A 25,913-nucleotide genomic window follows, 5' to 3' on the forward strand; every position below is an offset into this window, starting at 1 on the left:
ATGCACTGTTTGTTGAAATGCTCAATCGAATTCGAATTGGAAAGGCACGTAGAGGTGATTTGGGCATCGAACATCCAAGTGACTATGATATATTGAAAACTCGCCTACTTAGTGAGATCAAAATTCATTGTCCTAAAGAATTTGAAAAATTCAAAGACGCGCCTATCGTTGTCACCAAAAAGTTCTTAAGAGATGCCATCAACGAATCAAAAGCGCGTTCATTTGCATATGATTCGAAGCAAAAATTTGAAGTCTATAAGGCGCATGACTCTATCAGTGGCAAAAAAGCGACGTCTGATCAACAAAAGTGTTTGTGGAAAATGCAAAGCACGCACACCAATGACGCCCTCGGGGAATTGCCATTGATTCCTGGAATGCCAGTTATGATAACTGACAATGCTGCGATGAGCTGTAAAATAGTGAACGGCAGTAGAGGTACATTGAAATCGATTCATTATGAAGCAGATAGCGAGGGGAATCGGTATGCTTTATATGCATTAGTGGATCTCCCTGGAAATGCTCTGCACGTGCCGGGTTTACAGGCTGACGTGGTACCAATTTTGCCAATAACATCTGGATTTAAATTTCATACGAAGGAGATATCATTCAGCATAAGACGCAAGCAATTGCCGATACTACCAGGATGGGCTTTCACTGATTTTAAAGTGCAGGGAAGTTTGATATCTCCTGTGATTGTTGATTTGACATGGGCAAAATCATTGCAGAGTATTTATGTGATGTTGTCTCGAGCATCTACATTGAAGGATGTAGCGGTTCTTAGGTGGTTTTCTTCGAAAACATTGAATTCTGACCTTCAAGGAGATGCGCGCGATGAGTTAAAGCGCTTGAGTCTTGTAGCAGCAGAAACACGCAAGAGATTTATATCTTCCACTAGCAAGCAATCAAAGTCTAAGGAATGAAGAGGGAATATCTCATCTTGAGCAGATTCATCGTTTGCCAAGATCTGAACACCCGTTTTTCGCCAGTCTATGAAGATCTTTCGGGTGACGACGGCAGCTAGTTGACACTGTAATCTATCTAGCAGTTGGAGGCGAGACTCCTTTGATGAAGAAGATGAGGGTGGATGTGAAGATGTTACATAGAGTGAGATGTTGATTTTGTCTAATAAGGATATAAACAGCCGAATTGAGTTATGGTTAGAGAGACTGACCTTCGAAGCACTCCCCTCATGAACACATCAAAAGGAGATGATAGGACGATGGCCGTTGGTAACAAAAAAAGCAGCATCGACCAAGCGATGATTTATTTGCACTTGTTTGACATAGCCTTTAGCTTTCAACAAAGCAAAACAACGCCAGGACGCGATAGGACTTCAGAAACACGACACCGCGTTGCCTGCATGTTATCCTGCCGGAAAATTCCAACAAGGGCTCCCATCTACCTTGCATGTCGATTAAGATCACTTGCTTCATATCGATTCCTCTCTGCGACCAATGATACTTCCACAAGCAAACCATTCTACATCACCACACCCATCTTCTATCCGAACGCAGGTATCTACCTCATTTTCTTCATACCTTCTAAACTAACGAGTCCTAATACCACACATAAGTCACCTCTACTCACTCGTCACCGCTGACATATTTGCTCGCTTTACACGTATCTCTGAGCCGAACCGTCTAGTGCATTTTTTGGCAAGAACAGACGAACATGGTTTGAAGATCCAAAAGGCTGCCAAGGACCGCGGCATAGAGCCTTCTGTACTCTGTGATACTCTAAGCGAACAATTTCGTGTGTGTCCCAGCGCGTTTCTCCTTAAACCCATTGACATAAAATGTGTTATAGAGGCTGGGTGCTCGTGCTAACATCAGTAACACGGTATTTTTGCGCACGACAGAAGCAAGACATAGAGAGGCTGTTGAAAACGTTTGGGTGTGTACATTTCTCATTAAACATTCAATGTTCTCAACTCATCTCGCGTAGCGCCATCTCGCCGCCCAAGATCTCATCTACAAAGGCACATATTCTGGATGGTACTCCATTTCTGATGAATGTTTCTATAACGACAGTCAGATCACTCATCCGCCCTCCTCTCTAATCCCCGTCTCTATTGAAACTGGCTCTGCAGTTGAGTGGTCCAACGAGTCGAACTACAAGTTTCGTCTCTCTAGCTTCCGGGAACGCTTGCTAGACTACTACACTGCCAATCCGAACTCAATATACCCGTCTGCTCACCGCGAAAAGCTGATACAGACCCTGAAAGATGAACCTCTCGATGTCCTATCAATTTCACGACCACAGGAGAGATTGAGCTGGGGAATTCCCGTTCCGGGTGACAAAAAAAAAAACAGTGTAGGTGCATGGACCTAGAATGGAAAAGATCAGATTGAGTAAAATAAGACAAAGGGTGGACATGCGCAAAAAAATATGTAGTAGATGGAGTATCCAAGAATTGCAACACAGACAGAGACATGGCTGATGTTGACCAAAGTCAAGTCATCACGCCGGCGTCTCTTTTCCTTTTAAATACAATTAAGATTTGGAGCTAACATATATCAGATGGTACTCTCACATCAAGTCTTATAGTGCGGAGCATATAGATTTACCTGGCACCTTTGGTTCAATTGGCACTGGCTCCTGCCCCGCATACTTCCCTTCCTTGTTCTCGCTTTGAGCGTCCACATAATTGTTTACACCTTGTTGGTGCGAATCCCTAACCCTAACCCTAATCGATATACAGTACCCTTCAAGACCAGGGAATGATCTCTGTGCAATCTGCTACGCCTCCTATGAGACCTACACCAGGGCAAGCAATCAAGTTCCTCCGATTGCCCGGATTACAAAGAAATTAGCCATTCGACTGTTTACTCTGAAAGCCAGGCTAGCAGCAGGAAATGTATATTGATGAGGAAAGTAATTGATTTCCCGGATGTCAGAGAAATCAGAGAAATCATGATTTCCACTGTTTACCCTAACAGCCAGGCTAGCAGCTGTCTTTCTGGCCGGATGAGATTGCTCTCTAGCGAGGGCGGAAATGCCTTGATGTTATGATACAAATGCATGAGTATTTATATGGGCTGCATCAGTGTTAATATATAATGCTGTTGAGTGAATTTGTCAAGCGACATACCTCATGTTGACAGATTGTGACTGCCGATGGGAGAAAAAAGGAGGAAACTGCGGCGCGACCTACCCGGGTTCCCAATAGAACGGTGTGAAATAAACCATATAGTCTCTGATGGATCAATGCTTTTTGATAAACATGGAAACATATTCACTTGCGTACCCAGAGACGATTGGAAAGGTATTGAGTCTGACATGCTAGTATTGGAAAGCGGCCACGGTTGGCCAAGGGCGATTTTCCAATCTGGAACAACTGATAATCTTTTACGAGAATCATCACACGAGGAATGTAATAGTGTCAGGGATGTGTGCATGATCAAATGAAGACAAACGCTCCTTCAAGAGTGCTCAAGCTCAGTTCTCGCAATCGTAATCACTGACCCACTTACCTGACCATGATGTATTACGCCACCATCAACCAGAGAGAGCGCCATTTCACATACAAAATGCAGTTGACGATAAAAATGTGATACGGTTGGGAAAGTGGGGGACATCAGTAAATGTTTGACAGATTATACACCCAGATCAATCAATCTTTATTGGCGCCCCGTGGGATGGTAATTATATTTCAGGATGCTGATGGTCTAGTTGATATACACATGCTGGTGGGAGGCGCACCACGAGTTAAGATCATGCTACTTCTCGGAGCCTTTGACTAATTCGATTGCTTCATGTTCGCCTCGTCTGAGATCCAGAATGCAAGTGCCAACAAGGGCTGACGGTATCGCCAAACTGGACGTCTTGTGCAATTCATGGATCAGGCGTCTGAGGATGCTCATGGATGTATCGTCCACCCTGAATGCCCGACGTCCACCCAAACGCGAGACCCAAAGATGTTGCTGGGCTGAACAAAGAATAATACTCTCTCCCAAGCCTGACCTTGACCGTAACCAGGTCATACGGGCTGTCTTTTGGGGTTGTGATCGAGTCAGCAACTTCTCGTTCGAAGGAGTGAGAGCCGGTGCGATGGGATTCTTGAAGAGGAGCAAAGTGCGTCGAGAGAGGATGCTGAAACCGGAGGGTGGGATGCAGCGAATGGATGGCCGAGGCCCGCTGCACACGTTTACCCCAGATCTGCCTACAAAAGGCATCCCCAGGCGTGCACATCCTACCGAAACGCTTCGCCAACAGAAGGCTTAGCGACTCGGGAAGAGTCGAACGGGAGGATGGAGGGGAGTAGAGATATTATGGAGTGTAGGAGAGACGGTTGAAGGTACGGTGAGGGTGCTGAAACCGGAGGGTGGGCACCACTAGTGGCGATGTGCAGCAAATGGATTTACGGTGAAGTGTTGAGATGATGGGGAAGGAGAGTGTTTACGCCTGAGACAGTGTCGTTCGGTTGGTGGAGAAGCTACGCTAAGTGATGTGGTGAAGTGTTGAGATGATGGGGAAGGAGAGCGTTTACGCCTGAGACAGTGTCGTTCGGTTGGTGGAGAAGCTACGCTAAGTGATGTGGTGAAGTGTTGAGATGATGGGGAAGGAGAGCGTTTACGCCTGAGACAGTGTCGTTCGGTTGGTGGAGAAGCTACGCTGAGTGATGTGGTGAAGTGTTGAGATGATGGGGAAGGAGAGCGTTTACGCCTGAGACAGTATCGTTCGGTTGGTGGAGAAGCTACGCTGAGTGATGTGGTGAAGTGTTGAGATGATGGGGAAGGAGAGCGTTTACGCCTGAGACAGTGTCGTTCGGTTGGTGGAGAAGCTACGCTGAGTGATGTGGACGCAGAGTCGTAGGTTGCCATGGTGGATGTTGGATCGATGCCCTCGACAGCCCGAGGCGTGTTGGCCAGAAAGAGACATAAAAATTGTAACCTCGCTCATTGGTGCCAGCGCGCCGACTTACAGCACAACCGGCACCTCACGAAGTAGTAGCATGAGCTAGAATAAATGTAAAGTTAGTAATTTGAAATGAGGGTTCCCAGGGCGCTCTGGTGCTCAGGGACCGAGTCGCACAAGTTAACAGCGCACGGTCGTGGATTAGGGCCTAAGCACCTAAAAGTGTCCCGATGATGGGGAGCCACGCGTAAGGCATGTATTGGCGACTGGTGTGAGCGAACTCCCAGTGGTACTAACTGAGGAGCAAGAACGAAAACTTTGAAAATTTCGATTCCAACAAATCACGTGACTCACGGATCAACACGCATCAATAACACGATCAATCGATCATGATCGATCGACATTGTTACTCCAACCCAACAGGAGCCGCTTTCCAATCCTAACATGTCAGGCTCAATACCCTCCCAATCGCCTCTGCATATGATTTACGAGCACAAATGTTTTATCAAATGAATATATTTCCATGCTTATCAAAAAGCATTGATCGATCACAGATTATGTAGTCTCTTTAACACCGTTCTATTGGGAACCCGGGTAGGTCGCGCCGCAGTTTCTTCCTGTGTTCTCCCATTGACAGTTGCAATCGCTTGACAAATTCACTCGACAGCATTACATACATTCCATCGAGAGCTAAACTGAGCTAAAGCGCTCTAACACCGTTCTATTAGGAACCCGGGTAGGTCGGGACGCAGGCAGCCAAAGGCAGGTCTTTTTCGCTCAAGCCTTTTGACAGTGCTAATCTGTTGAAAACATCAAAGGATACTTTGTCATTGCCCAAAACCTTATTGGACATAGGCAGCCTAGCGTTGACGTTCAAGTCCAGACATCGGCAAATGACCTCGTGCCCTATCTTCAGGCTGCTAAGTATGATATCACCATTGATTACTCAATGGGTGGGCGCGTAGTATTATCGCTTCTCAAGTTCCTGTCAAAAACTAGGCCTACTCCAATTGTTCTCGTCGACTCACTTGTGGAGTTGACTGCAGAGCAGATAGCGCATCGGAGAGACATATTTTCTAGTGATGCTACAACTAGGCTAACCCCACCGCAGAAGATTACATGGCGTTGAATCCTCTATGGACAAGAAATGATGCTATTTGGAGAGTGTTGGGGACCCGTATTGGTAGGGTGAATCATGATTATCACATGAACGTCAGTGTTTGCTAGTAGCGCTCCAATATCAACAGTGCTGATGGTTTTTCACAGGGCAACGTGCCATGGACATCTCACATATGTTCATCCAGAAGCCTGCTGCTGCTGCATTGATGTTTCTGGTCGCGGATCCGTGACTTTGTGATGCTTTGATTTAGCGGCATTTGAAATGGCATGACAAACACGTGCAACATTGTTCGGTATGACGTAGAACAAATGATTGGGACAACATATATGAATGGGTTAATGGTTGTCGAAATTGTGCACACTCTCCTTTCTTCATTATGTCTTTTTTAACAGGTGAGCTGATATCTAATTTCGATAACATCTATTGACCACAGTTACTGTAGCATCTGAAAATAAGAAGACATTCGATCTCTGGCCAACCACAATAACAAAAGAAATTCACAGAATGCAGGGGAACGGCGAGTTCGATTTTTGGGAATTATTCCCCTATTCTTTGCAAACTTTGGCAGAGTGGGCGGATGTCTATCAAGATCGCGAGCGCAAAGACAAATCAAGAGACCGCATTCTTATCTATAAAAATCTATCAGATGCTAAGCCGGGCACAGTCTATCCAGTCGCTATCCGTTTGCAAGGTTTCCTACGACAATTTCGTGTTGATAGATTTGGAAATTGGTCTGGGTGAGCATTATCTTGGCACAAAAGACCTACTCTGAATCCAATAGTCGCGAGCCTGATGTAAAATGTGCGGTTCAACATATCAGTATAGGTTCTGGTGGACATTCCGATGTTTGGGCAGCGACAATATGTTCACTCAATCTCGCTTGTGAGTATGTCAGCCGGCGATTGCATCTACCGATGCAAGGAATACCGTGCAGGAAAGAGTTATATTTGCAAAGACGCGCGTTCACCAAAGTATGTTACTTCCGCGTTGTTAAAAACGAATAGTCTTAACGATGTATTGGCAGAGGGGTGAACCACACAAGAGTAAAGAACCTATACTTTCAGAAGCACAAGATCCAGCGAGAAAATACTTGCCCGTGCAGGAACATTGGAATGTGATGGATCCGTTGACGACAGCCGAGTTAACAGAAGCTGGAAAAATATTGCCTATTGATTCCATCATCTTGACTGAGGGTGATTTTGTCGATGTCGGAGCGGAGTTGGATTTTGTGGTGAGCAGAGAGCGGAACAAAGAAACCACGCTCAAGTGTTTTCTAACATGCACGCACGTTGTGCGGCTGATTGCGGCACACAATATCGAACATTTGGATCTTGTGAGAACGCAGTGTATTCAATGTGATTCAATGCTAATCATCTACACAAGGAAAACAAGAAGCCTGATCGAAAACATGCTACAACCCCCCCTGTACAGGAAAGAGCGGTCAAGAAAACTCATACGACCCTCATTTTCGACCGCAAATAATTTACACATTTAACTGAACCCTAATAAATACATTCCATCACAAATTGGCTATACTTCGTGAATCCTCGCGATGCATATAGGCTTGCGCGAAGTGGTGAGATCATGTGTTAGCGGCTTGTGATTTTGCCACCAACCATTAGCATCCACAAGCGTAGGGTTGACTTCCTGGATATGGTGAAACATGAGAAAGGACCATGCGAGCAAGGTCAAAATAAGAGACATACCAAAGTCCAGAACGACGAGCTAATGAATCGCCTCACAGAGCAGAGGTACTATCCTTTGCGGAAGGTGGGGCCAACATTCACGTGTGAGATTTTGGTGAGTGACAAATCGTCTTTGCGAATAGGGTCGCTTTGCTCACCTTACTCTTCACAACACTATGACAAAGACAAAAATTGACAATGTCCCTGACCACGAAGCGAATTCTGAGACACGGTCCAGCAAAAGAACAAAACTGTCCAACATAGGTACGTATTGTGTTTTGCTGGACTGTCGCGAGGTTTATTCCAACATACATGATAGGAGATGATGGAACAAGCGCAGAATGTACGAAGGAAAGCAACAACAATCAGCATCAAGCCATTAACAACGAGTAAGCATGGTCACGATCAACATAGAAATCATCTTAACTTTAAACAGGGCGAATAACACGACGCTCAACCGCGAGGGAGAATCAGCAATGACTACTACCCCTGATGTCAAACGAGGATCTGGTGCAACCCAGCCTACTCTGAGCGTTCGATCTGTACTGCCTAACCCTACCAAGTGTTTAATTGAAGATTCAGAGGTCGAAGAATATGATGACATATTGATCGCGTATGTTTCAATTCTTCGACCATATATTTTATATTGATGTACACTGACAGCCGACTTCACAAACTTTCCGAATATACGAACACACACGCCAATATATATGCGTTAGGAAAGCTGTTGCCGACCGCGACATGGGGGCAATATAGACCAATCAATGACCGCAGCAAGATTCTATGCGATCCCGCAACTGGAGAGCCTCTGACTATTTGGATTGTTGGAAGAATTGCGAAAATGTGGTTCACCAAATTCGGCAATCCAGAGAAACAGGCATCCATGACGATTATGCCACTCTCAAAAACACTGGCACAACAAAGTGGAATATTGTTGGCGAAGATGTCAAACCCTATAATGAGTAAGTAACCATTTACAACATGTACATAAATTTGACAGTCGACAGGTATTAATCAACAAGCCACACAAATCATCCGTGCCATCAAGTGGCAAAATCCTAAGAACAGCGACACCGGAACAGAAGTGAGTACATCTTAAATTGACTCATTTTAGAGACTCAAGCAATAAAAGGCAATGCTGTTCGATGCCGTGTACGACGCCAGAGCGGAAGGATCTTTAAAAACATATAGCGAGCGGCCTTTGTGGAACCTCACAGATCTCAAGCCTGGAGATGAAGATGACACGGTATTCCAAAAAACAAGAAGACAAATGGCATTCACGTGCGCAATATGAAATGATTGCAATTTCTCTTCTTAACATGGGAGAAATGCCATCCGAGGACACGCAAGGCGTGAGTCCGATTGACGGGTTAGCTATTTGAAGAAGATGAATCAGTGTGACGCGCGAAAGATGTTTTGGCATTTCGTTGCCCCCTATGTATTTTTATGATGTATTTTTATGACGTCAATTGCAACATGTGTATCTGTGATGACGCGAGACGAGACGGACAAACCTTTAGTTAGGTTATAAATCGATTCAACTAACTTGCACATCGTCGTTATCATGGAACAACAACCAACAAAAGTAGACCTTCTGCTCGCTATTGCCAATATCGAGCGAAAGGAAAATTGCACTTATCGCGAAATGACCAAGAAGATCAACGAACAGAATCCGACTTGGTCGATTAGCATTAGGGTAAGACGACTCGAAGAGAACATCACATGAATACTGATATGAAACTTAGCGAATCAAAAGATTAAGAGGAGAGCTGAGAACAACAGAAGCGAATACAGGATGTATCTCTGTCAAGATTCCAACTGATATGATACTATCCACAAGCGTCACACAAGGACTCATACTTCTGCTAGCAAACCTCATTCCCGTGAAACAGACGAGACCAACATCAAACGCGGACGCATTGCAAGTCATAGAGGAGTTGCTACCAAAAGGAGAGCCTCAACAACCTCTTGTTTTGTTTCCAAAAGAACGACATATAACTGAATGGTATTACCACATCTACTTTACATCAAGACAGAATGACGAACGACCTTTTCATCCTGTATTGATGGAAATTTTCGGGTCCAAGAACTGTCCGCGTGGAGAAGTCGTAATTGTGAAGAACGGAGAGCGGTTTGTACCAAGTTCCCCTGATTTTGACTTAGATTGCGAAGGCTTAGGAAAGACATTGTGGTGGTATATCAGAAGTGGAACAAATCCCATGCAAGAAGCTAGCGAGAGGCGCCTGATGAATTACATTCAAAAATTGTAACATAATATATAGAAATCTTGTTATCAACCAAGTTTAGCGCATATTCCAACAGATTTCACTGAGCATGCGAAAGACTGAAACGAGCAAACTGATAAGAACAATGATAACAAATTGATTCCGTCGGAAAATACAAACCATGACAAAATAGCATCGATGAGGCCAGTCTCATGACTACCAATAGATTGATAAGTCTTGAGATTCTGACCGCAATGCTTCACAACAAGGACATTGCCGAACCATTGGGAAGCGTAGACGTTTGAAGGATTAGTGTAAATCGCATGGTTAATGGGAAGAGCGGGATGAGGATGATAAAATATGACGCTGTAAGCATCAGAGAATCTACTGATAGGAGATTCAGGAAATCCGAAAACAGAGATGATGCGAGTCGACAAGCGTGTCCGTGGTGAATAAAGACCAGACCCAACAAACATGTGCGCACGGACAATTCCATCCACATCTTGAGGGACATAGGTTAAAATAGATTCAGAGCAGTCGCAACCATAAAACAGGGCACGATGATAAGTTCGCCCGCGCTGAAAACAACATCATAAATGAAGAGGAAATGATGAAAGAAAGAGATATACTCACCGGTGTAGGGAACTAGTTCCCTGTGGCCTTGTATTGACAGTTTCTACCTAGCTTCACTTACCCCTTTCCTTTGTTTATGTTGGCATTTGACTGCTTACCTAATCATCAAATCTTCGCCCTACACTTCCACTCATTACCAGGATTCAGTTCATATTCTGGTAGCTCCCCTTCAAGGGTTAAGTAGTAGCTTCCCCAGTTTGTAGCTTCTCTGGTTGTAGCTTCTTAGCTCACTAGTTTGCTCCTGATACCAAGTTCTAGCCTCATTGTCTGGAGTGACACCCTCCCTCTCTCTCTCTCTCACACACACACACACACTCTCTCTCTCTCTCTCCCTGCTTGAGCACTCCCTAGTCAAGAAAGCCTGGGTCTTACATTGTCTCTCAAGGCATAGCAGCTAGGCAGCAAGACCCAACACCTTCTGCTACTCAGCAGATTTGTTGTCCCCACACCGGCTCATGAGAGAACATATCATTCTCGATTGCATAGACATCGAGAGCAGTGAATGGAGTGCGAAATATCATGACAGCGCGAAGATCAAGCGAGCAGCCAGTATTATATAACGAGCTGTGCACATTGACAAACACCACCACAAACAAGCTCCAGAAACATCCGTTAGAATGGATGTCTCACAAGACGGAAGCAAAAGGAGAATCATCCGCCATCCGAAATGAATAGCAGGCTCCTAAGACTTATGTGAACAAAAACGATTTAAAAAGAAAAGATAACACAACATCAATCACACACAAAATGGATACACGAACGATCACAGCATGCTTAGTCTCAAACTCGCCTGCCAATGGGTTTGTGGATGTCATCATCAGAGAACCTTTCGATCGGCAAAACCTGCTTATCCGCTCCAAGAAATTCTTTCACGTTGACGCCAACATCAAAGAATGCAGAATCACGTTGTCGCACACTGAAGAACAGAATAATCATTTCCAACTTATGATCTTATACGATCACGAATTACACGGAAAGCACAATTGCCCTTACCTCGCGTACAAATTCATCGATAAGTCCAACGTTGATGATCTTGGAAGGGAAGACTATATGGTGGTGATGAAAGCAATAGACATGTGAGTAATGTTGTAGAACCTGTGAATCATATCTAACATAGATCCTTAATCATAAGGATGAAACGTAAAATACGACCCACTGATCAAGTTGTCCAGGACGAAACGAAAGAAGACAATGAAACACAATAGGCGCATACATATTTTACTGCCGGGACGAGAATGTGTTTGTTAAAGTTGGTACTGCTTGTTTTGTAAAATACTCTGACAAACAGCGATCAAGTAAATCTAAATAGATAGGAGAAAATAAGAATTGGACGTCACCGCTGAGAGAACCACCAACTTCCCAACCTTCCCAAATTACTCCTAAACACTAAAATGCAACAATTTAACGGGTTCATTGGATGGCTCAGTCCAGAGGTACAAATGCTCCTCCTGAAAGAAATGACACTGTCAGATCTTATGACATTCGCAAAGACAAGAGAAGAAAATAAAGAAGGAGTTAAAGACTATATGATGAAACGCCGAGAGAAACTGTTCAGAACATTCGTTAACGATGTCGACGGTCTCATCGAAATCATGGACATCACTGGCACAGTGATTTCAGGTTCAAGCGCACTGAGCCTCGTACAAGCAGAAACAGAAGCGGTCAATGCGAAGGACCTGGACGTCTACACAACGGAAGGATTTGAGGATGACGTTGTCAAACACTTCAAAGAGAAAGAAAATTACATTGGAGTGCAAAATATCGTGCGTCAGCAGCAATACGACAGTTCAGCAATCACCAAGATCATCAAACTCGAAAAAAGAGGCAAAAAGGTTGACATTATCGTAACACACTGGTCGTGCGCAATCGCGCCCATCATCCAATTCCACACGACGTGTGTGATGAACTATATCACATCGCGATCACTTGTCTGCCTGTATCCATGTTGGACATGCGCAAACGAAGGATTCATTAATCCACTGCTATATGTCGACGGGAAAACGACCCTGTACACTGTCGACGCGTTGATGAAGTATACAAGAAGAGGATTCAAACTCACTGCAGATCCATGGCGCCTGGGAGATCATGATTGTGAGGATGAAGCAACGGGAGAGGAAAAAAGTGGTTATTGTCCCCACAAGCTGAGGAGCACGATAGACGACGAAGTACTGTGCTGGAGGTATGCGCCAACGCAAACATTGGCAGGAACGACAATCTCGTGTGAAAGTATAGGGATCATGGCATGGTACCTTGGAGGATTTCAGTGCAGAGAGGGTGATAAGGAAGAAACAATGTCTTTGCTGTTTGTATCACCTTGAGAAAGTATAAAGGAAAATGGGAAAGAAGATGTTGGGGTTGTAGTTGTTTTTTTTTTGTTTTATTATTATTTTGAATTGAGAATATGCTTGTGAAACTTGTTTGAATGACAAAGGTGTATGAAAGATATCAAATGCACAAGCAGAGCCATATGAGTCGGAAAGGTCCTGGAATGCCCGTAGAGCCGTACTATTGAAATAAACAAATATTGAACGACGTGACGTTATCTGTACTATTTGTTGTTGTTTGGTATGTACAGCGCTTGCCCAATTCTTCACCCAACGACGTCAAAAATTTGCAACCGTTCTCCCTCATCGGATATGAGATGAATTCCTGCTCTGCAGATCATAAGCCCAAGTCTGACACGCACATACCGTCTCCCACCCCCACCCACCTACGTTCTGCCATCAACGCCGCCATTCACACGCATACTCACCACCCACTTCTTCCCAGTCTGCACACGTACAACACCGTTGCATGCGTTGCCACGCTTCCTTTGGGCACGAATATTTAACTCGTACTTTACGTTTCGAATGCTGGAGAGCCACCCTCACCATTTCTACACAACTCCCACTCCACCAATGCCATGTAACCTCTCCCACTATAGAGGGCGTTTCCGATATGCCCACGCGACGCAGACATTTTACCACGTTCTCTGCAAGTCCACACATCACTGCAGACAAGACCCGCGTACATGGAGTGGTGCAAGGGAAGAGCAAAGTTTCTCGCACACGGTGCGGGTTGGTAGTTGGAGCATTATGGGGTATGTTTCGCATCGGTTAAAATGATATATACTTAATTCACCGTGCCGTTAGCTTCCAGCGCCAAGCATCCAGCGAGTACCGTGGAATTTCAAACGCCGACCAGTTTTACTTGTTCTTGATCTGTCCAGGAAAACCACAGGATTAAAACTCGAGCCTACATTCAACACGGGTGACATCTCGAATACTTACACTTCATCGACGACGGCAGCATCAGCGGAGCTGTCAGAGCTTCTACCTCCTCGACACCGTTACCCACAGGGACCGACGACTACTGTCTCTACCAATCTCATGACAACTTCGAGGTGCACTAGTCTATTGCACCGAGTCACCTTTCCCATCCTGCATCCGTCGCCTTACGAGCCAACAACACCAATCGCCTTTTCGAGCAGGAGTTCCAGGCCACCCATGAACGCGCTTTCAGTCAACTATCCTCTGGTGCTGGAGCAGTACCATTCTGTATCAAAATGGCTGTAGCCACAAGTGACGACACCATACTACTCACCGGAGCCTGGCTCGTTCCGCTCAACACTGATCCATCGGCCCCGACACGATCCTACCTGCATGTTACCGTATCGCGGTCGTATCATCTTCGAAATGATACACATAAGTATCTTTTTCCTAATGTCCCGCCGCATCTCCTGCTTCTAATATACCTGAACGTGTCGAGTAGTTGACTTGTCCATGTACATGTACATTTGCGACGACCTCAATATAGCGGATGCAAATTGTTTTACAGAGGAGATGGCCACGGCGAAGAATGAGATGCACTAAAGGCGAAAGAGGGTACACTGAGCTTCAATACGGTGACCAATCTTCACGACGGAGTCCTTGACCATTGCACTAGAGTCACGCGCAGAAGCGGGAGAAAGTCAAACCGATCCCTGCGAGACTAGCGTGTAATGGGGAGCACGCGTTTCATCATCGAACTAGGGCAGGGCAGGTGACGTCCGAGATACTTCGTGAAAGGACTGATATATAGAATGGGCCATTTCAATCTTGACCAGATCACCATTCTGCGGGGGATAATGTCAGCTAGGATGAGCGCACGGGAGGATGATAATCCAAATCATCCAAGTTCTTGTTTGATGGGATTTGGCAGACAGCACGGAATATCGCAGATGGCGCAAAATTAATATATAAGTATGAAATCGTCAGTTATGAAGGATACTGTAGTGGATGTACGCAAAATTAACCCTGACCACGAGTACCACTAGAGCTGGCATTTGTCGTGCCGTCTTGGCGAGGTCTCTCAACGCGCTCCAAGCGCCATCGAGGAGGCATCCTCAGCCTGCCATGAGACCAGCACGAATAGTAGCACAGGAACGCCTTGCACCAGTGCACGTCTGGGAGTGAATCGTTGTCAGATGAGTCGTTATCCTGCGGCACTCTAGCCTGAGGCGGATGTCGGGTGTCATCTACTTTTCTGTATTCTGGTAGATTGGCAGCAACCAGCCGCTATCGGGTTCAAATCAGCAAAGGGGTAATGACAGCAAAAAAAATGCAAGTTACATTGAACTTCCGCCCTGGTGCGACTTCCATGACTGGTGGCCCATTGCTGTGCCTTGGCACAAGGAAAGGAAGGTGGTGTCGCAGGAATTGCGTGACTGGACCGTTCGAGGGAGGTGGAGAACTTATTTCGAACTGGAATCACATTCAGTCATGCGTTGTGAGTTTACTAAATTTGAACACTGACACGTTCAAACCGAGTTTCGTCCTGTCCCAGAGAGGATGGTAGGGGTAATGTAGCAGGGACCTGCATTGCCATGATCGAGTCAAACGCGAAAGAACTGAGATACACGACCTACATCTAGAGGGTTATGAAGTTGGACAGCTGCATTCGTGCGAGGAGAGAAGCGAAAAAGTTGGCGGAGGCGAAGCGAAATAGGTTGCTGCGGGTCGATTATAGGCGGAGTCCTCTGCGCCGTAGGTATGACAGGTATTGGTGGTCTGTGGCGCACGGTAGTAGGATGACGAGTTGCGTCAGACTGTGATGATAACGATGTATGAGTGGTGTAATGAGTAAAATAATGAGGCACGTACATTTAGAAGATCATTGAGGGTTGACTTTTTGCGTGCACTGGTCTGTAATTATAGGGAATATGATTAGCACACGAGCAGTAGATGTTTTCGGGGAATGCGTACACGGGCCTGAGCAAGCACATTGGGTGGAATATCGCATATAGAAATTTTTTGCTCATGGTCGTTGTTATCGTAATATGTGTAAGCTAGTTTGCGCGAGTCAGGTGAGAGGACAAGGGAATCAGGATATTGAACGTCGAAGGAAGCGAGGAGTTGGCGGGACTCGAAGGCCCAGAGTTTGATGGTGTCATCATCTGAAGTACTGGCGAGGAGAGTGTTGTCGGATGAAAGTACTAGACCGTGAATGAGGTCGGTGTGCCCTTCGAAGGGAGTTCTGACAGTCTCCAACGTCGAGCTCAAGGCGTCAAACTCGTAGATTGTCTTGGCATCAAGATCTTCCGTGAAGTTGAATGCCGCCACGATGTTTTTGTTGTTGTTTGTCCAGAAAATGGGCGCATTCGTCATACTCCCTCCACCTTGTTTCCCTATGCTTGCATCCAATTTCTGTTTTTGGATATTCCAGACCTGAAGCTCCTTCCCCATGAATGAGTTTACTGCGAGCTTCTTCGAATCCGTCGAGAATCGAACTGCGCCCGCGTATTGAACACTCTCGAATGGACCGGCCACGAGTTCGCCGGTCTCCAAGTTCCATATCCGCGCTGTAGAATCAAGTGACCCACTCGCCAGTAGCTTGCTATCCACGGATATATCAATGCAGGTGATTATATCTGAGTGGCCTTCGAATTCTTTCACAATCCCCGTCTCGACCTCACAGGCTTCCAGCCCCCCGGTTGACGTTTCGTCATTTCCACCAGCAGTAACAACCCATCGACTATCCCTTGATACCGCCACTGCATATACCTCCTTATCGCAAACACCCCGCGCTTCCTCAAGCTCCTTACCCGACTTCATATCCCATTGCCGAGTGGTCTTGTCCCGAGATCCGCTGATCATTCGCTGACCATCAGGAAAGTAGGATATGGATCCAATCCGCTCCCCATGACCCTTCAAAGTCATTACCGGTTTCAGAATCGGTTTCGTAACGGCTGCCTTCTTCGACGTGGAAGCCATGGCTGCGTCTCTGCGAGTGGTAGTCAAGTTCGGGAAAGGTAGTCGTTGTATGTGTTCCTCGGTGAGGTCTCCTGGCGTCAGTGTGCTTTATGACTGATGTGAACAGCGAGTCGAAGATGAGCCCTCTAGTGAAGCCAGACATCAGTTCATTTGCGCTGGAAGTTCAAAGGAGATTTTCGTGTACCTAAAGGTTAGCGCTTTAGCAGCGAAGAACTTTGAGAGGGATGGGTTCTCGAATGTGAGTGCAGTTGTTGGCCTTGGGCGCCACCTTGCATATATCTATACAAAAATCCTCACACGCCCTCCGCAAGGGCATCTGTGCATTGCGTCATGCATCACATTTGATTCTCATCGTTTCTCAGCTCACAGCCATGACCAAATTTACAATCAGTGCTAACGCGTCAATCTGCAGGCATTCGACTTTGATCTGTGCTCGCTTGTAGGTATCGTTTTGCCCGCATGAACGTTTACGGAGACCACCTTTCCTCATCCAAACTGTTCTGAGTACGCACGCACAACATTTCAGGCACGTGGATGTTCCAGCGGCCTTTTGTTCGTCTTTGACTACGCCCAACAACCTTATGGATTCACGTCACTTTCGATCTTTTCTTTCTGGCGCTGATATTAAGCGCTCATTCACAGGATTCAAGATCGCTATTTCCATGCATCTGCTTGTAGGAAACTGGAAGCATGGGAATAGAAAGGGTGGTTCATTGTGGCAGGATTCAAGTGAGCACAGCAAGACGTGCTATTTCTTAAATCTGCACAGGAACTTTGCTCATGGCGCGAGTCCAAAAGCTAGAGCGTCAATATCTTGTTTATTTCCCACCCACCAGTGTTGCTGTGTGTGGGACTCCGGCACGTCCAGATGGCCCGAACAATGTTTCATATGCTGTGGCATTTCGCCTTTCCTCGTTGTTCGCTCGTCATTGCGGTGTTGTGTGGGGACAGCGCAGAGATTACATTGCATCGTCCCATACTCTCAACCGTTCTTGGTGCACGTTCATCCAAAATTTTCTCGCTTTCCCGGCACATCACTAACCCACATCGCCTTTCAGCATCGTCCATTTTTGCTTTGATCACGCCCAGATCCTCAATGTTCCGAATGTTGAATATCTCTCTAATCCTGCGATTCAAAAATGAAACGCCCAAACCTAAAATTCAAAAGTCGACAGCGATGCGAATATAACATGAAATAGCCGTCACCTGAGACCCGCTCTCCAAGGCCACTGCTGGGAAGCTTACTGATGAATGACTGGGCAGAACATCACGCTAATGAAATAGATGTAGAGCTATGCACTCAGAGAGTGTATATATTGACATGAACAATAGAGCACAGGCAGAACGCTTACTGCAGTGTGATATCATCAGATAGGTACTCGCCTCGTAGAATCGGCCTCGACTATTTGTCGTGAAATTGAAATCTTCAGCTATATTGAGTCATCATGCAGTCAATATTATTGACTGCATGATCTCGCACAGCTAAGTTGCTGATGTGGGCGTAGTCAGACTCGAGTCGGCCAGATATTCGTTCTACACAGGACAACGTGAGAGACAAGCAAGCACGGTGAAAAGACATAAATGACGTACGTGCTAATTGTGTTCAACTACGATAATTCTCCTCGTGTGCCACTTCTGACGCCCTGGAGTTAACCTGGATTCAACCAAGGGTCATTTTAGACGGCATCCACGTCATGTAGCATGCGCTTCACTGATTCTTGGACAACATGAGCACAACCACTCCAATATATTTTATGTGAGCCACGTACTAATTAATCAGCAACGCGAATTCATCAGAGGGCGAGGTCGCGCCAACTGCTCAATGCTACGAGAGTGGTACCTGAGCATGCAAATAGAGAGTAGGGGAAACCTACTGAATGCAAGCCAGGTGGAGATAGTGGATTGTGCGTACTAGTAAATTGAGTGGCATATCACTGTCGCTGGCAAGCTGGATTAGGTTTCTGCATACTATCGAAAACCTAATCAAACACACCAGCGCCAGAACAACAGCATGCATGAGGCGTGCACAATTACCTAGATATAAGAGTTATTTACAATGAATGGGACGCGAATTTACTTATTAGCAGCTGATCAGTGTCGGAATTGGTGTGAAATGTGCATCGCTAGTGTTGTTGGGTTGGGTTGGGTTGCCTGCATACTGCAACTGAACCCCTAACTCACCAGCACCAACGACAGCGTGAGGCGTGTCTGATCACCTGGTTGCACTTGATGTCAGCTTTTGGTTTAGTGGAGACTGCTCAGGGTCATCATGGAAGCGGTATCTGAGTGTGGTGAGTGTAAAGTCTTTCCATTACCAGAAACACGCACTAGGACCGCCGAATAAGTCATGGTCAGCATATAATCACAGAATTTCACCCGTCTGACCTTGGATGAGATGATGGTTCATAACCTCCTGGTACACTGGCAACAGCATGGCGACTTGAAAAAAAACCACAAAGTTCACATTGGTGTGTTCAAGGCCCAGCAACGATTCGAAACATCATCGCGGTAGTAATTGTAGTAAACTGTGTGAAAGGGCGTCCATATCACATGCAAAGTGACAGCGCTGGCGAGTTATTCTGTACCGTACAAAGTCGCACATGCAGCTGTACCTCCTGGCACTGCGAGATATCAGGGTATGAGGATCACCCAGTTAGTAGCAACAGCGAATCGATGAGGTGATGCGTAACGATTCAGACTGAAAGATCGTAGCTTCTCCTCAAACACCCGAACAAAACAGGGTTTTCGCAGGAGGATTAGAAACTGTAAGTACAGATTACGTGAAATTTGGTTTCCTCACCCCAGTTTCAGTTACCGCAGAATGAATTCTTGTCATGTATAGCGAGAAGGCGAATTATTTGAGGTAAGTTGCTCAAGAAAACAGGTTTCGACACCATATGCATGGAAACGAGCGAGTGGAGACAGCGTCGTACACGCGCGTACGGTTTGACCTGTGTTTGACATTGTTTGGTACACAGCGTTGAACTCTGTTTTCTTTCAAAGTTGCTTCCAGCTGATTAGTATATATCGATATCGGTCCCTTCCCTCGATGTTTGTTTCCCAATTTCCATCAGTACTCGTAATACGCAGATACCCTCGCCCACCTCTTCCCACACATCAATTTCCCCACAACCTCCCGACGCGCATTCACCACACCGCCATCACAACTCCATTATGTGCCCTAGGTCGTGCGACGCGCGTCATAACATCTCAAACCTGGACACATCTTGCCGCACCTGTCAGGCTACTGCGGAGAGAGTGTGGAGGTAGAGTCGGAGGGGACGGTGGATATGGGTCCTTCTGCTTGGTGGTGCTATACTAAGGGTACGTTTCCCTTGTGCTTGCAATGCTATCTTATTCAACAACATGGTTGTCAAACACGTGTACTTCTGCGCAAATTTGACCAATCCTTTCAGTTCCCCACTACGTCACGCCTACCTCCAATCCGCTCTCATTCGGCGCATGCTATGACTCAGGTGCGTTCATACATATGTATTCATGCGAGGATGCAAGCATTGACCACAGTGGCCTCATTTCATCTTACATTTTCAGTCTCAATCTGCCCCACCACCACCTGGTTTCCGGTCGTCTTCTGCTCCCACTGCTGTCACACCACTCATCAACCTGATGGCCTCTTCGTGCGAATCATGCGTCGAGGCCCATTATCGATGTTCCTCTTGCACAGAATCAAGAGCTACGTTAAGTTGCTTTCATCCCCCGCGCATACTCACCACTCACTTCTTCCGAGTTCACACACGCACAACACTGTTGCGTGCGTTGCCATGCTTCCTTCGGGCACAAATATTCAACTTGTCTTTACGTTTCGAATACTCAGCCGCCCTCACCACTTCTACCCAACTCCCACTCCACCAATCTCATGCAACCTCTCCCACAATAGAGGGTGTTTCTGACACACCCACAGATATTGCACCGCGTCCTGCCTAAGTTCACGCAACACTGCAGACAAGACCCGCGTACGTGGAGTGGGGCAAAGGAAGAGCGAAGTTTCTCGTGCGTAGCGGCGGGTTTGTATTTGGAGGGTGGGTATGTTTCGCGTCGATTAAAGGCTGGCTTCACTTGTCTTTGGTCTGTCTGAGGAAACCACAGGTTTATTACTCGAGCCCACATTCGACGCGGGTGACATCTCGAAGACTTACACTTCATCGACGACGGCAGCATCAGCAGAGCTGTCGGAGCTTCTACCTCCTCGACACTGTTACCCACAGCGACCAACGACTACCGTCTCTGCCAATCTCATGACAACTTCGAGGTGCACCAGTCTATTGCACCGAGTCACCTTTCCCATCCTGCATCCGTCGCCTCACGAGCCAACAATATCAACAGCCATTTCGAGCAGGAGTTCCAGGCCGCCCATGAATGCGCTTTTAGTCATATCTTCGTCTATCCTCTATGCACTCGTACAGTGCATGATGAGGTGCTGGAACAGTGCCATTCTGTAGTAAATGGCTGTAGCCACAAGTGACGACACCATACTACTCACCGGAGCCTGGCTCGTTCCGCTCGGCACTGATCCATCGACCCCGACACGATCCTACCTGCATGTTACCATATCGCGGTTGTTTCATCTTCGAAATGATTCACATAAGTAACTTTTACCTGATGTCACGCCGCATCTCCTGCTTCCACTATACCTGAACGTGTCGAGTAATTGACTTGTCCATGCACATGTACATTTGCGACGACCTCAATATAGCCAATACAAATTTCTTGCAGAAGACCACGGCGAAGAATGAGATACACTACAGGTCGGTGAAAGAGAACCGTACTAAGCTTCAATACGGTGATTAATATTCATGACGGAGTCCTTGACCACGGCACTAGAGTCATTCGTAGAAGCAACAGAAAGTCGAAATGATCCTGGCGAAACTAGCATTTAATGGGGAGCACGCATGCATTGGATTAGGGCAGGGCAGGTGATGTCCGAGATACTTCGTGAAAGGGATAATGTAGAACGAGGTCATTTCAATCTTGACCAGATCACCCTTCTGCGGGGATAACGTCAGCTAGGATGAGCACACGGGAGGATGATAATCCGAATCATCCAAGTTCATGTTATGATGGGATCTGGCAGACAGCACGCAATATCGCAGATGGCGTACAATTGATATATAAGTGTGAAATTGTGAGTTATGAAGGATACAGTAGTGGATGGATGCACGCAAAATCAACTATGACCACGAGTACCACTAGAGCTGCCATTTGTCGTGCCGTCTTGGCGAGGTCTCTCAACGCGCTCCAAGTGCCATCGAGGAGGCATCCTCAACCTGCCATGAGACCAGCACGAATAGTAGCACAGGAACGCCTTGCACCAGTGCACGTCTGGGAGTGAATCGTTGTCAGATGAGTCGATGTCCTGCGGCACTCCAGCCTGAGGCGGATGTCGGGTGTCGTCTACTTTTTTGTATTCTGGTAGATTGGCAGCAACCAGCCGCTATCGGGTACAAATCAGCAAAGAGGTAATAACAGCAAAGAAGATGCAAGTTACATTGAACTTCCGCCCTGGTGCGACTTCCATGACTGGTGGCGCATTGCTGTGTCTTGGCACGAGGAAAGGAAGGTGGTGTCGCAGGAATTGCGTGACTGGACCGTTCGAGGGAGGTGGAGAACTTATTTCGAACTGGAATCACATTCAGTCATGCGTTGTGAGTTTACTAAATTTGAACACTGACACGTTCAAACCGAGTTTCGTCCTGTCCCAGAGAGGATGGTAGGGGTAATGTAGCAGGGACCTGCGTTACCATGATCGAGTCAAACGCGAAAGAATCGAGATACACGACCTACATCTAGAGGGTTATGAAGTTGGACAGCTGTATTCTTGCGAGGAGAGAAGCGAAAAAGTTGGCGGAGGCGAATGGAAATAGGTTGTTGGGGGTCCATTGTAGGCGGAGGCCTCTGCACCATAGGTGTGACGGGTGTCTGTGGTCTGCGGCGTACTGAAGGAGGACGACGAGTTGCGTCAGACTGCAATAATAGTGATGGATGAGTGGTGTAATGAGTAAAAGAATGAGCCACGTACGTTTAGAAGATCATTGAGGGTTGAATTTTTGCGTGCACCGGCCTGTAAGGGAATATTAGCACACGAGCAGTAGATGTTTTCGGGGAATGCGTACACGGGCCTGAGCAAGCACATCGGGTGGAATATCACATATGTAAATCTCGTACTCATCGTCGTTCTCGATATCGTAATCCGTGTAAGCTAGTTGGCGCGAGTCGGGTGAGAGGACAAGGGTGAAAGAATTCTGAACGTCGAAGGAAGCGAGGAGTTGGCGGGACTCGAAGGCCCAGAGCTTGATGGTGTGGTCAAGTGAAGAGCTAGCGAGGAGAGTGTTGTCGGATGAAAGTGCTAGGCCGTAAATGACTTTGGTGTGCCCTTTGAAGGGAGTTCCGAGAATCTCCAATGTTGAGGCGTCAAACTCGTAAATTGTACTGGAACCGTCATCCGTGTCGAAGGTGAATGCGGCCAAGATATTTTTGTTTGTATTTGTCCAGAATATTGGCGCATACGTCACATCCCTTCCAATTGGTTTCCCTATGCTCGCATCCAATTTCTGTTTGCGGATATCCCAGACCTGAAGGCACGTCCCCACATCCGACTTGATTGCGAGCTTCCTCGAATCCGTCGAAAACCGAACTGCGCCCACCCAACTAACACTCTTGAATGGACCGGCCACGAGTTTGCCGGTCTCCAAGTTCCATATCCGTGCTGTCCAATCATCTGACCCGCTTGCCAGCAGCTTGCTGTCCGTGGAGATATCAATGCATATGATCCTTTTTGAGTGGCCTTCAAAATTTTTCACAATCCCCGTCTCAACCTCATAGACTTTCAGCTCCCCGGTTAACGTTTCTTCCTCTCCACCAGCCGTAACAACCCATCGACTATCCCTTGATACCGCCACTGCCAATACCTCCTTCTCGCAAACACCCCGCGCTTCCTCAATCTCCCTACCCGCCTTCAGATCCCATTGCCGAGCGGTCTTATCTTCAGATCCGCTGATCATTCGCTGGCCGTCAGCAAAGTAGGATATGGATCGAATCCACTTTTCATGACCCTTCAAAGTCTTTGCCGGTGTCACAATCGATTTCGTGGCGGCTGCCTTTGTAGATGCGGAAGCCATGGCTGCGTCTCTGCGAGCGAAACAGTTAAGTAGGAGCAAGGTGTTCTTTGGATGTATTTGAAGGACCGTGGTGAGCTCTCCTCATGTGTTGTGGGACTGACGTTGATCGCCGTTTGAAGATTCCCAACTCGCTCCAGAGTCCAGAACACTTTGCCTATAGTAGAGCTGATCGTCAGTTCATCCGTGCTGGAACTTCAGATGAGAGTTGATATTACCAAGAGGCGAGAAATGATAGAGAGGGGTGGATGCTACAATGTGAGTACAGCCGTCGTCCTTGAGAAATGTGCTATCTCTCAAATTTATTTCCTCTTGCTTTTTGACTCACCGCCTTTCACAGCCATGAACGATATTCCTGTGCTAGAGCGCCAATCTCGTTTCTATTTCCCACACACCAGTGTTGCTGTATGCCTGTGAGTCTCTGGCGGATCTAGATGGCCCGATACTATTGCATTCGACCAACCTGCATTCAACCTTTTTCGTAGCTCGCTCTTCGTTTGTAGCATCATTTGGCCGCCAGCAGACACATGAACAACTGCTATTAACCTTGTATACCCTACAGAGACGACAAAGACCATCTTTTCTTATCCCATTGTCTCGATCATTCTTGGGTACACGCTCATCCAGGCTTTCTCACTTTCTGGCTCTAGAGAATTATCGTGCAACCAGCCGTCACCTGAGATCCCTCTATCCAGGGCCACCGCTGCGTAGCCTTACGGACGACTGGGATCAGAGCACCACGCTGATGAAAGGAAAGGCATGTGAAGCTATACGGGAGAGAGCGTTTTGATAATAGCGCTGGCACTGGCAGAGCTCTCTGTATGAATGCCACCAATTGGGTTCTTGAACCTGTGCGTTGCACATATCAACTCTTCAAACCGTATGTGGTCTTCTGTGGTCGCTAATATCGGGACGCAACCTCTCATGTGTCCTGGAGAGAATGCGACTGCCCAACTATCCTTCGCTGCATGTAAGTACCACAGCACAACAACGCTCGTCGCCCGTACAAATCAGATGCATCCACTGCACAGTCGAGGATGAGAAGGTTTGACAGCCAAAGAATTGGGGGCGTCAGGATCACAACCTGAGGCATGCGTTACTACAGGCCTCTCATGCGAGCATGATTTATAACTTGAATATCGTGATGTGATGTCAATGATATCTATTATCCACGAAACTGGTGTACTCACCTCCATGGTTCTTTTCCTGGTTCCATGCTCGAGTTGTTGGAAATTGAAGCAAAATTGAAAATTGAGGACTTCACATCGATCCACAAATCAGCAATATGGCGATGAATAGAAAACGTGCCATTTTCCTGCAATGTACATCCTGATGAGCTGTGATCTACTCGCCAGGAGAAAACTGCTCTGCACTCGACACATGAACGGTTGGCCATGTTCAGGAAGACAGTGAGCACAGCTTAATGTTATACAAAGAAATACATCCACTGACCTTTCACATGTGCACATTTTGTCAACGGACAATCTTACGACACAGGCCACCCTGATATTTATTTCCCCACTTGGCTGGGGGATCTTCGATCAGGGAGATTGTCGAGAAGATTGCAGTAAGTCATTTATGATCAAACAGTAAACGCGAAGCGCTGGATCTCTATTTGAGATTACTTTCCCTTGGCTGGGTATGTTCTTGCATATGAACCTGTCGGTCGTTTTCTCAAGATGTCCCCGACAGTCATTGCCATCCAAAATTGCACACTCAAAATCTGATTGACAAAGTTTAGTAACATAAATGCATTGGACAAGAGGTCGCATACTTATTGACACTAACGAAAATATGTTTCTCCAACCACCGATGCATCTCTCCACCGGGCTCAAGTCACATTGCATATCCGGGTTGCCAGGAACAGGTCCACACGACATCGAATGCGATCTGCACATAACACTATCACAGAACGGTGAGTCGTTGTGTTCATGATAGGCAGATACAACTTACTGCCACCAGATCAGAACATTCGCATTACACCCAAACCAATTTACGACACTTGGATTTGCAACTCAGAGAAGAGTCTC

General features: G+C 46.5%; 9 protein-coding genes across 9 annotated transcripts; 6 read left to right on the top strand and 3 right to left on the bottom strand.

Annotated features, from left to right (window-relative positions):
• Positions 1-17: 17 nt before the first annotated feature.
• DEU56DRAFT_739171 (uncharacterized protein) lies at positions 18-920 on the top strand (the record flags this gene model as incomplete). The annotated part of the gene is made up of 1 exon (XM_041348707.1): positions 18-920. The coding sequence occupies one exon, from the start codon at positions 18-20 to the stop codon at positions 918-920; it is 903 nt and encodes a 300-aa protein (XP_041207133.1).
• Positions 921-1,342: 422 nt separating this feature from the next.
• DEU56DRAFT_889097 (Methionyl/Leucyl tRNA synthetase) lies at positions 1,343-2,331 on the top strand (the record flags this gene model as incomplete). The annotated part of the gene is made up of 4 exons (XM_041356257.1): positions 1,343-1,514; positions 1,555-1,754; positions 1,807-1,893; positions 1,945-2,331. The coding sequence occupies exons 1-4, from the start codon at positions 1,361-1,363 to the stop codon at positions 2,329-2,331; spliced, it is 828 nt and encodes a 275-aa protein (XP_041207134.1). The 5' UTR covers positions 1,343-1,360.
• Positions 2,332-3,719: 1,388 nt separating this feature from the next.
• DEU56DRAFT_951179 (uncharacterized protein) lies at positions 3,720-4,823 on the bottom strand (the record flags this gene model as incomplete). Its single annotated transcript, XM_041359143.1, has 3 exons — positions 3,720-3,928; positions 3,986-4,058; positions 4,365-4,823. 3 exons carry the CDS (start codon positions 4,821-4,823, stop codon positions 3,720-3,722), a joined length of 741 nt encoding a protein of 246 aa, XP_041207135.1.
• Positions 4,824-6,481: 1,658 nt separating this feature from the next.
• DEU56DRAFT_739127 (uncharacterized protein) lies at positions 6,482-7,472 on the top strand (the record flags this gene model as incomplete). The annotated part of the gene is made up of 2 exons (XM_041348702.1): positions 6,482-6,714; positions 7,022-7,472. 2 exons carry the CDS (start codon positions 6,482-6,484, stop codon positions 7,470-7,472), a joined length of 684 nt encoding a protein of 227 aa, XP_041207136.1.
• A 366-nt stretch (positions 7,473-7,838) lies between these two features.
• DEU56DRAFT_914044 (uncharacterized protein) lies at positions 7,839-8,956 on the top strand (the record flags this gene model as incomplete). The annotated part of the gene is made up of 6 exons (XM_041357590.1): positions 7,839-7,926; positions 7,982-8,051; positions 8,099-8,275; positions 8,326-8,624; positions 8,670-8,746; positions 8,795-8,956. The coding sequence occupies 6 exons, from the start codon at positions 7,839-7,841 to the stop codon at positions 8,954-8,956; spliced, it is 873 nt and encodes a 290-aa protein (XP_041207137.1).
• A 2,311-nt stretch (positions 8,957-11,267) lies between these two features.
• Positions 11,268-11,725, top strand: DEU56DRAFT_757245 (uncharacterized protein; the record flags this gene model as incomplete). The annotated part of the gene is made up of 2 exons (XM_041350103.1): positions 11,268-11,596; positions 11,638-11,725. 2 exons carry the CDS (start codon positions 11,268-11,270, stop codon positions 11,723-11,725), a joined length of 417 nt encoding a protein of 138 aa, XP_041207138.1.
• A 186-nt stretch (positions 11,726-11,911) lies between these two features.
• Positions 11,912-12,838, top strand: DEU56DRAFT_757246 (uncharacterized protein; the record flags this gene model as incomplete). Its single annotated transcript, XM_041350104.1, has 1 exon — positions 11,912-12,838. The coding sequence occupies one exon, from the start codon at positions 11,912-11,914 to the stop codon at positions 12,836-12,838; it is 927 nt and encodes a 308-aa protein (XP_041207139.1).
• Positions 12,839-14,702: 1,864 nt separating this feature from the next.
• On the bottom strand, positions 14,703-16,750 carry DEU56DRAFT_981633 (uncharacterized protein; the record flags this gene model as incomplete). The annotated part of the gene is made up of 6 exons (XM_041359849.1): positions 14,703-15,055; positions 15,110-15,241; positions 15,294-15,353; positions 15,406-15,585; positions 15,641-15,682; positions 15,743-16,750. The coding sequence occupies 6 exons, from the start codon at positions 16,748-16,750 to the stop codon at positions 14,789-14,791; spliced, it is 1,689 nt and encodes a 562-aa protein (XP_041207140.1). The 3' UTR covers positions 14,703-14,788.
• A 5,185-nt stretch (positions 16,751-21,935) lies between these two features.
• DEU56DRAFT_981634 (uncharacterized protein) lies at positions 21,936-23,886 on the bottom strand (the record flags this gene model as incomplete). The annotated part of the gene is made up of 6 exons (XM_041359850.1): positions 21,936-22,202; positions 22,257-22,388; positions 22,441-22,500; positions 22,553-22,732; positions 22,788-22,829; positions 22,882-23,886. 6 exons carry the CDS (start codon positions 23,884-23,886, stop codon positions 21,936-21,938), a joined length of 1,686 nt encoding a protein of 561 aa, XP_041207141.1.
• Positions 23,887-25,913: the final 2,027 nt, after the last annotated feature.

The sequence above is a fragment of the Suillus clintonianus genome, assembly GCF_016758775.1.
Source record: "Suillus clintonianus strain FC179 chromosome Unknown DEU56scaffold_49, whole genome shotgun sequence".
NCBI lineage: Eukaryota > Fungi > Basidiomycota > Agaricomycetes > Boletales > Suillaceae > Suillus > Suillus clintonianus.